Here is a 10,567-nt window from a genome sequence, read left to right as displayed (position 1 = left end):
TATGACTGGCCCTCTCACTTTAAGGACAACATGAAACGTTGACTCTTGATTGTCCTTTTTAAAGATTTCATGGTAAATAGTCTACAGTGATTTGGTTTTACAACAAATATTGACACTATTGTCTGATTTTGGGATCAGAACAAAAACTACCATGTTGTTTGATGTTAAGCTACAATTAAGTGTCCTAAACAATAATGCCTGAGCGATCAGGGGAAACCACATACAGAGTGAAAAAAAAAAAGCATTCTTTGAGGTCAAAGCGTAAGGTTAGATATCTGGACTGGAATTTGGCTAGTTGAACAAAAGACAGTGACCATTACTTACAAAAGCGCTATGACGCTGCTTCGTATTGGCTGCATTGTTCTTCCAGTGTGTCAATGAAATGCTATCTCCATGGTCATGTTTTCATTTCTTTACCTCTCACTGTGTACTTTCCAAATCTCCTCTGTCCTTGTTAAACCTCCCTGCCTACTGCTGTGAGCTTTGGTTCCCAGGCTGGACCCAGGCTCGGCCCTCAGTAGTCACATGTCAACCATAGACACAGTGCATTGCATTGAAGTAGGCAACAAGGCATAAGCTATTATATTCTGAGTACTCAGTGTGCCTGAACAGTGCGGACCGAGTGCAACAACAAACTTCAACCATCACAGGATTTTACTTCAAGGTAGGCCTAATTGCTTATTTCTTATATAAAAATGTAAAGATTGATGGAAATGTGGACATAGGCTACTGTTTACTCAACAGCATTTCAACATCGGATAACTCAATAATTAATTTAAAAGGCACTTCATTAGAAAGGGGCAGGCTAGAAGTAAAGGAGTCATGTTGCTGGTCAGTTTAACAGCTTTCAGTGGTCAAGCTTGCAAATGAAAAACACTTGACATTTTTATCAGTCATATATTTTAGTTCAGACAGGCGTTCCATTAATTCTTTTAATAAATCTTTAATGTAGGCCATAGTTCTACTTTTTGTAGGCTATTTGATGCATTTTATTATTGGTTTTGCTTTTCACTGTTGTAGCAGTGTTGTTTTAAATTAAAATGTTTAAGCGCTTTGATGAGGGGCGCTGTATGAATCAGCTTTTTCGTCTATTCGAAAAATACGTCTACTTTTTTTCCTCACTAATGAACTGTGTCAGGTCTGCAACATATTTACTACTGAGAGAATCGAGTGATCGTTACAAAAGAAGATGCAGCCATGTGCAGTATGTTGTAACGTTGCCCCTTCACCGGAGAGAGGGGCAGGTGCCGCCTCTTTTTACCCTTTCCACCAATCAGGGAGAAGTGGTTTTAAAACCGGTAAAGTAACTGCGCATGCGCTGCCCTGTCCATGGCAAGTGCACCCCACACGGAAGTTGGATGTAAAGCAGTGGGTAGTGCGTGGGTCATGTTATAGTGGCATGAGTAAACATGCACATGTGAGGTAACGGGGGGAAAAGCTTATCAATGTTACGCGTAAAACAAGGTGAAACTGCTGAGTCTGTCTGACCCTGGGCTAATAGGTAAGACTCACGCTTTCAAAAACATTGGATTTGAAAGAGGGTTTGGGGTGACGATAAAGCATTATCAACTTGACCTCTAAGCAAATGACATGACACATTAGTGGGACTAAGTTTCTTACTTGTATGCTGCTGGCTCCTAAAGTCCATAGGCTACATTTGGTTAGGGATGTAGGCTATGCCAATATTTGTTTTATCTCGTTTTAGAATAACTATTCTAAAAAATTTTTAGAGCAAACATGTCAACCTCGTTGAATATTGATATTGATATATCAGTATCTAATTCTAATTTTGTTCCAATGCCCTGGTGTTGTAGCTTTAGGCTTGTACTACCACCGCCTTTTCCCCTGGATCAGTGTGTCACTGTGTGAAAGGTTAAACGTCTCCCCTTACCTAAGGATGTAACTTATTGAACTAAATAGGTGTCATATCACTATACTAATTTAGCAACATTATTTTTCTTTTGTAGATTCTCCTCTTCAACACTCCACCATGTCGTTGCTGACTCACGTGCTCGCCTGCCTCTTTGGTATGGGCTCTTGGGTGGCCATCAATGGGATGTGGGTAGAGCTTCCTCTGGTTGTTCCAGAGATTCCCGAGGGCTGGTACCTGCCGTCGTACCTGACTGTCCTCATCCAGATGGCGAACATTGGCCCTCTATTCATCACCCTCATGCACCGCTTCCGCCCTGGGACCCTAGACGAACGGCCTGTCATCTACTTCATAGTTGTGTTGGGTGTTATCGCTACATTCCTGCTGACTTTCTTTTGGAAGCACACAGTGGCTGTTGGTGGATCCTTACATAGTGTTCCTCTTTTGGTTCTAAGTTTTCTTCTTTCTGTTGTGGATTGCACCTCCTCTGTCACCTTTCTGCCCTTCATGATGCGCCTGCCCCCACAGTACCTCACCACATACTTTGCAGGTGAAGGGCTCAGTGGTCTTGTGCCCGCTGTGGTGGCTCTGATCCAAGGTGTTGGCGTAGTTCACTGCGAGAATGTCACCCTTTCCTCTAACACAACAGCCATTAATTCAACGACTGCTGGGAGCGGAGAGCTGCAAGCTATGTACCAACCGGCAAAATTCTCTGCTCAGATTTTCTTCCTCTTCCTCAGTGCTATGATGGTTGTGTGTCTGGTAGCTTTTATACTTCTGAACTGTCATCCCGCTGTAGCTCGGGAAAGGAAAACTAATTTATATTATGGCAGTGATCTTGTTCAAGAAAAGAGAGAACAAGGGGTGTCACTGCATGCTCAATCTCCTGAGCAGAAACCGATGATCAGCCTTCATGAGACAGCCCGGTGGGAACCCCGCAGCACTTTTGGCAGTGGCACATATAGTCATCTTGAGGTGGTGTTAATTTTTATTATACTGGCGTGGGTCAATGCTTTGACCAATGCAGTGCTGCCCTCAGTCCAGTCCTACTCCTGTCTTCCTTATGGGAACCAGGCGTACCATCTGGCCGCCACAATGGCAGCTGTTGCTAATCCATTGGCCTGCTTCATAGCCATGTTTGTACCACAAAGGTGAGTGAAAAACTTATTGTTGTAAATATTATTGATTATTATATTTTGATAATAAACTTTGTTAAATGGTACTGTAAAAATCTTTTTCAGGTCTCTCATTTTCATGGGTGTTTTGACTTTGTTTGGGACTGGGTTTGGAGCCTACATTATGGCAATGGCTACAATGAGTCCTTGCCCTTTGCTGGTTCACAGTACCGCAGGAACGGCTGTGATAGTAAGTCTTTTCTAACAAAGATCTATCTATCTTGATGTCTGCGTCATATGTATCTGCAATTGTATTATAATAATATAATTTGTTTAATATGTATGTGTATATATAATGACCACTTTCTCTCTCTTTGTAGGTGTTGGCATGGATCTTATTTGTCTTGTCGTTATCATATGTAAAGGTCATCATAGGGGTGATCCTCCGAGATGAAGGACACAGTGCCCTCGTGTGGTGCGGGGCAGTAGTGCAGCTGGGGTCCATGGTGGGAGCGATATCCATGTTTCCGGTGGTTAGTTTGTATAGACTTTTTCAGTCCGGTGATGCGTGCAACACTAAGTGCCCACTGTAAAACTGCACATGACATTATCTGGTGAAAAGTGTTACTATTTTATTTTATTTTTTTTAGTTCTTTAAGCTGTCTGCGTCTTACATGCAAGTTGTTATTTATATGGAGATTTTGTTACTAAAAACTGTTACTAAATCTGAGCTGTCAAAACACGTGAACCATAAGCACTGATAGTTAAAACAATCAGTTAATTTTATTTACTTTGCACACTATGCAGACAATGTAAAGAGTATGTGTTTATTATGTAAATGTTACTTGAAGACACCTTTACCAAAGCTTACAGCTATACCTAGGCCTATATATTATTGTATTTTTCATGACAAATTACCCGAGTATTTTAGAATTACTAACAATAGTAAAAGTACAATGAATAATTGCAGCGTAAACAAAAATGTAATTGAATTCATGTTGAAATTTTGGTTGCTGACTCTACCAATGACGTTAAAATACACTACAGACAGTAAAATAAAGGTACCATTGAAATAAAATTGTGTTGCTACATTCCTTTACCCTTTCCTCTAAAGTGTTTACTTTACAATCACAGCACAGCATGAAAAGAACGTGCCCTCAGGTCTATCGCACGTCTTCAAACCAACCACTAGAGTTCGCTCTTTGAGTATTTTTGATACTCAAGTAGCCTTATGCAGTGATGTGATAATAACGTTTGTTAAAGCAGTAGGTAAATATTTATGTCAAGAGTTAATTATTGTATGTAAATTGTTTTTTTATACAGTTTATTATATGGTCATTTATTTACATGATTCTCATTTGATAGCTTAAGCATCATCAAGGGCCTATTGCACTCCTGTACGTAGCTCAGAAGTGATGCATTTCTCTGGGGATGTTACCTTAGCATGCATCATATTTGTCAAACATTTCCTCGAATGAAACTGGTATGTCTGATCCTCTGTCTTTTTATGCTCATGGTTGGCCAAGACTGATTCAGATCCCAGTGTCCTCTCACAACATCTGGGGTCATCATCTCCTGATGGCTCATCCTCACCTCCCCTTATCTCATCCTTTGACCTTTTCCACATGTTGCTTTGCTTGCTGACTAACAGAGTAGCTTTCTCCTTTAATCAACCACAACATGAGTCCCTTATAGATAATCATCCCCCATATAAAAAGCAATAAACTATAATTCAGTGTATCTTTCTTATCAGATTCAACATGAGGAATACATGCTGGCTCTAGACACATCATATTTGTGCTGTAGTTGGAAAGATGCTGAACCATAATGATTATTGACGACTCCAGAGAAAATCTTCATGGGGTGCCTCAAATCAGTGGCAGAGTCTTGCCTTACAGGTGTATATTGGAGCAGAAAGTCATTATGAATTATGTAAATATAGTTCAAGTGAGTTCTAATTTTGAAGTGCTTTTGAATAATCCATTTTACCCAAATCAATGCCACATGCCACATATGCCTGGCTAATTAGCCCAAGGAAGCAAGACAAGTTTTTTGTAGAGCACAAATTCTAGGTGCTTCCCAAAATCAATCCATAAAATGAATATAATAATTAATATATAAAGTTAAGCGCAAAGAGTGCAGATCAAATTCTTTCTTTTGTCACATGCACAGCAAAATAGAACTATTTTTTAGCATGGATTTGAACATAATTCATGTTGAAACCTTTTAAAATCTTCTGGAAAACATCCTTATTTGATCAGCTACCCCTTACCTCTTCGTCTTATATTCTGATATTCTGATATGTCTGTTTCCCTTGTCTTCTTATATTCATGCACATGGCAGACTTTGAGACCATAATTTCAATTTAAAACACATGAGGGGGAAATCCTAACCTTGGTTGTTCTTTAATGGGCCGTTGTGGAACTGGAGTATGCAGAGAGTTATTGAATTTTGTAAGAAGGCCAGGAACTATCATGTGTTATGCAATCGACCATTCCCCACTCACAACGCGACGTCTGGTAAAACCTGGGGCAGGAGGAAGAAGAAAAGGGAGGTACAGGCAGGAAACCTCGACGTCTGGACCAAAAGACAGACAAATATTTTTGCTGCTAAATGACTCAAGACTTATAAAAGTGAAACTCCGAAAGGGAGATTTAAAAAAGGGTAGAGTAAGATGTGAGCTGCCACATCAAACTGACAGACTGCTTTTAATGGTGCTAAATGAGTCTTTTTACGCCGTAATGCATGACATCCTATATTTCCTGAAACATATGGAGCCCATACAAAGCTGCCATATTGGTTTATTTATAAGATTGTGTCATGTCTGTGTTAGTCTTTTGAGTCTCTCCACCTGCACTGGGCGGCATAAGCACACTTTTTCAGAGTTAGACTTCAAATACTTTTTTAAAACAACACGATGTAGCGTTTGGACATTCATCAACTGGCAATAATGTGTCTGGTAAACAATTTATGTTAGACTCTTTCACTGTCTTCACATGTGGCAGTGAAGCACTTCTGTAGGCTCTATATCAGACAGACGGACACAGCTTGTACGTATACTGGTATATTCTAACAGGTTTTGCAAAATAACACAACTGTGGGGAATGCTATTAGTGGGATTTGATTTGGAAATGTCCTAGTACGTGAGCTACTGTCATCCCAGCCAGGTCATCTCTCCAAAGTGTCTGTCATTACTGTCTCTATGATGCAAGAATAGTTAATCGGTTGTTTTTCTTCTTTATCATAGCAGCTAATTTGTGATGTATAGACTACACTACGTTGATACAGTACAGGTGTCTTCACATTTTGGGTGAAGACAGCTTTTATTTTGCTGCTTCCAAACACTTTGATTTCACACCCGCTGCGTTGGACTGAATTGCTCCACAGTGATCTACAACTTTCAGTACAGCAACATCCTTCCCGTTAGGTCCATTACATTCCTATGGACCCTTTTCTCCACGGCCAACTTTGAACCAAGACATAAAGTAATCAAAAGTTAAGAGCAAACACTCAAGGAGGCACTTAGCACAAAAGCAAAGCTTTTATGATAAAACATTCATATACAGGGCAGGAGACAGGTAATCTTTGAATACAAAAGAGTTGTCTTGTGGTCAGTTTCAGTGTAGGAGGGCTTGGGGAGTGTAGATGAAGGCTGCTAATGACCTCCCCACTCACTCATCATACAGTGAACTGTCTATGCAAAACAACGCAAAACCTGAGTGTATTCTTTTAGTGGTGAGAAGTGGTGTGAAGTGTGCCTCAAAGAGCTGTTGGAGACTGCAGTAAAACACACATCCTTGATAGGCCGATCGTAGCTGAGGCCAGTAATGTGTGTGTATGTATCCAGGATGAAAGATGTGCAACCAATTAGATGTTCATAAAATACATTAAATAGAAGAATGGTGATAGATAACAACTTCTCTGTGTACTTCAACTTTGAAACTCCTTTATAAGAAACATAAGCCATGAATCCAAGTTTACCTTTATGAGATTTAGCATTAATATATTTCATCTGAGACATCACAGTAATTTACGGCTTGCACCCCCTCTTACCCCATAATTGGAACCTATGAATACTTCGCGTACAAGTACATGTGCTTTGATCGAGGTGAAGTTTTTTTTATACATTTGTTGTTTGTTGTAACTTTTGATTTTACTGTTGCTACATACATATTTTTTTCCCAACTGAGTGTAACTTAATGTTCAAGTAAAACTTTGCTAGGGCTGGTGTGTCATTAAAAATGCAAGATCAGAACTCCCCCATTAAACAGTGCACATGTTCATAACCAAAACAGGAAAACATCCAAAAGGGTAATTTGTCCATGTCGGGAAGTCGTGTGCTCAGGTTGGGCCTGGGGTCAGCACCAGGTCACACGGGGCGTCCATTAGTGGCCTTATTTAGACTTATTTCTTTAAGGCAAGTGATTGGCCACAAAGACAGAGAATCATTACTTCTGCCCGCCCCCTCTCTGCCAGCAGTCAATAATGAGGGATCATTAAAATGAATAGATGGACATTCCCCTTTTCTCCGGATCCTTATTGCAAAATCAGTGTCAGGGGAAATGAAGATTGAGGTTGGAGAAGGCGTCTAAAAGCCTAACGGTGATTGTCGTGAACTCATCTCCAATGCCAGGCTCCTTTATCTACTGTAAGAGTGTGCACCTGCCTGAACTCTGCTCCGGCAAGAGCTTTTACTGAGGCCCATTAGGAGCATCCCTAATGTGCGCTTCAGTGTACTTCAACATAAACATGGTGTACATGTACTAAAACATTTACAAACAAGACAAGGATCGCTGGGTGGCTGAGTTTTCAGCAAAGGCACATGTCAAGGAAAAAGAAAAAGGAAATCACAACCTGGTAAAGAACACCTGTAATACCAATCAAAAAATCATTTAAGGTAACAGTATGTGTTCATACTTCATTGACACCAATAATCAACAATCAAAGCTTCTTTTTATTCATTATGGTCACATATTGAAACATAATAGTGCAAGATATAATCTTAAGCTTTGACAGTGGTTGAAACATTATCGGTAGTATTGCCATGAGTGGCCGTTTTTTTTTACATTTGCCAATAAGTAATGGACTAAGTAACAACATAGCGATGACGGGAATACATGAGGTATACTGCTACGTACTTACAACACAAATAACAATTAAAAAAACTAAACTTTTTGTTGCTCAAGTGCATTGGCTGATATTTTGGAGACAGTTGTAGGCTACTGATCAGTTAATTTGTATTTTAACAAGCTTTTGTCTTGTTTGTTCCTCAATTTAATACTTACATCTTTAATAATATTACAGAAAGAGCTGAGGCATGTTGATCTGAATACTTTAAAATACATCTTAAACATCATCTTTGATGTGACGAAGTGAGAACTTGTAACTACATAAACTTAAAGTTTTTCTCACTTCACTGCATTACTTTAGCTCAAACATCTGCAGTGACGCTAAATTGTTTAAATACAACATTTCACGCAAACGAAACGAGCAAATTCAGTCTGAATGATTGCAGATGGAGAATAAAAAGGACAGCATACGTTTTTCCAGAGTCCATCTGTTTGCTTTTGTGGTGAGACTCTTAAAATGTCTTTTAAAACAGTGATTTGTCTGAGGGTCTAGTCCATTGTGACCATCTTGGCTCTTGGGTCATCGGCCTGTCCCATGTGAAACTATCCCATGAAACGACAGCTTGAGCACCTGTAGAACTGTCAAACTGTCCCGCCCTAAACAGATTCAAACAACACATGTAAACGCATGGTAAAGATGACACATATGGTAGTCATTGTACGACTTCTGATAAGGCTGTTTATGTTCTCCTGACATACAGTGTGTTATTGAAACCCCAACTCCCAAGGGTCAAGAAGGAGCCAAGTAGAGCTCACTTCTAGGACCCAACGATCTAAAGGTCTGCCTGTATGGTCAAGCAATTATCTCTTAAAGCATCTCTTAAAGCCACCCCAATGGTTCTCTCAACATGCCCTTCATAACACAGCGATATTGGGAATTTACTGCCAGCAGATGGACGTTAGGAGATAGGAGCAAGAGCGTCTGGCCTAAGAGCTCACCTCATAAAGGGCGCAACGGGAATACAACAAGAAAAGATGTGGGACAGTAAAGTCACCATAAAAGGCGCATAATGAAACTTCTAAGTCATGCCCTTTGCAGGTGCGGAGTGCAGGTGGACACAGGGAGGAAAAGGCACGTGCTGGATTCATCAACAAAACCAGACTAAGATGGGACTTTAGTACACAAATTCATCTGGTTCATACTCTACAATTAATAATGTCTCTTGTCATAATAATCAACGGTGCATACAGTGGTTTGTGAGGTTTTGTGCTCATAAGCATATTGCTTAAATCAATCTATTTTCTGTGTATGATTTTTGCTTAAATTGCTATAGGTTTGTACATTTTATGTTTTCTTCCATGTTGCATATTCTTTCAGATGCAACGCAGTGTGACTGGAAAGGAGACTTCTTTTGATTTTATGGGTTATTTAGTAGATGCTGTATGTGCAACTGTGGATTCTCTTCACTTCACTTGACATTTCTAGTTTTATGACTGTTGTTTTTTGTGCATTTTTGGTGGCTGTGTGTCTTTAAAAGCTTTTTTTAATCATCAAAACATTTTAAAACATAAATAAATGGCTTATGTATTGTGGCGTGGTATGTTAAGTGCTCGTTGCTTCGCAGCAATAAAGTCTTGATTTAAATTTATCGAATTTTGGGGGCCCTTTTTGTGGATTAGTTTCCTCATAATTCTCTAATTTACCCCATCCTCCATTACTCCTGATCATGTATATGGCTCAAGATGTGAGCTAAAACCCAAAGATGACCCATGAGAATAGAATCTACTGTATAATGTATATTGTCAAAACTGTATTTCCTCTATGATCATTGCTGGATTAAACATTAAATCAAAGTAAACATGTAATCATGATCAAAGCAACTCAGTACATCATTTTTGACCAGACTCATGTAGTGTCTTCATATTTTTGCTGTATTTAAACATTGAAAGGGCTCACTCTGGGAGAGGATCACGATCCACTGAAAATGGTTCTGCAATCCCATTTCATTTGTGTTCCAAAACAAACCACATTTTTCCTGCATCACAAATTATTTATTATTTTTCCACTAATCTTAATAGATTGCAGGTCTGTGCATCTTTCACATCATAATTGGTCTCCTTGCTCTAACTGAACTATTCTTTAATGGCACAGTATACCGAAAAGCACGGCCTGCAGTCATGGCTTCACTGTGTCAAAGGGTACGGCCCATTCAAAGGAAGGCTCAGGTAAGTGCCAGGAAAAAGGGGGCGTGTCTGCATCTGTAAATATAGTGGGTCTATTTTGGATCTACAAGGGAGCGTCGCCTGAGCCTGCCTTCTGTCACTACAGCGATGGGCGGATCTGAACCTGGCCGAATGGAAAAAGTCGGCATGCTGGACTGGCAGGTGGTACACAGGAGCGTGGCAGGGCTCCCTGGGCGAAGTGCTCTATCAAACATAACTACCCACCGCTAACAATAATCACCGGAAAACACAGGCCTCTGCTTGTACCGGCACACCAGATGCATGTTTGC

The 10,567-nt window shown here is 40.0% G+C and overlaps 1 protein-coding gene across 2 annotated transcripts; it reads left to right on the top strand.

Annotated features, from left to right (window-relative positions):
• The first annotated feature begins 483 nt into the window (after positions 1-483).
• On the top strand, positions 484-4,036 carry slc52a3-2b (solute carrier family 52 member 3-2b). 2 transcript variants are annotated; one of them, XM_079560895.1, is made up of 4 exons: positions 484-664; positions 1,968-3,021; positions 3,112-3,235; positions 3,366-4,036. In XM_079560895.1, the coding sequence occupies exons 2-4, from the start codon at positions 1,991-1,993 to the stop codon at positions 3,576-3,578; spliced, it is 1,368 nt and encodes a 455-aa protein (XP_079417021.1). In that variant the 5' UTR covers positions 484-664; positions 1,968-1,990; the 3' UTR covers positions 3,579-4,036. The 2 variants fall into 2 exon arrangements, with proteins under 2 accessions (XP_079417021.1, XP_079417020.1); XM_079560894.1 differs by lacking the exon at positions 484-664 and adding an exon at positions 1,337-1,501.
• The last annotated feature ends 6,531 nt before the right edge of the window (positions 4,037-10,567 follow it).

This window comes from Gobius niger, assembly GCF_951799975.1.
Source record: "Gobius niger genome assembly, chromosome: 8".
NCBI lineage: Eukaryota > Metazoa > Chordata > Actinopteri > Gobiiformes > Gobiidae > Gobius > Gobius niger.
Note: the sequence above shows the minus strand (reverse complement) of the source record. Positions and strands in the feature narration are given on the sequence as shown.

Coding starts and splice junctions, on each gene's coding strand:
- slc52a3-2b (XM_079560895.1), top strand. CDS start 1,991: ATGTCGTTGCTGACTCACGTGCTCGCCTGCCTCTTTGGTATGGGCTCT. Junction 3,022..3,111: donor GCCATGTTTGTACCACAAAG/GTGAGTGAAAAA, acceptor AATCTTTTTCAG/GTCTCTCATTTTCATGGGTG. Junction 3,236..3,365: donor CCGCAGGAACGGCTGTGATA/GTAAGTCTTTTC, acceptor CTCTCTTTGTAG/GTGTTGGCATGGATCTTATT.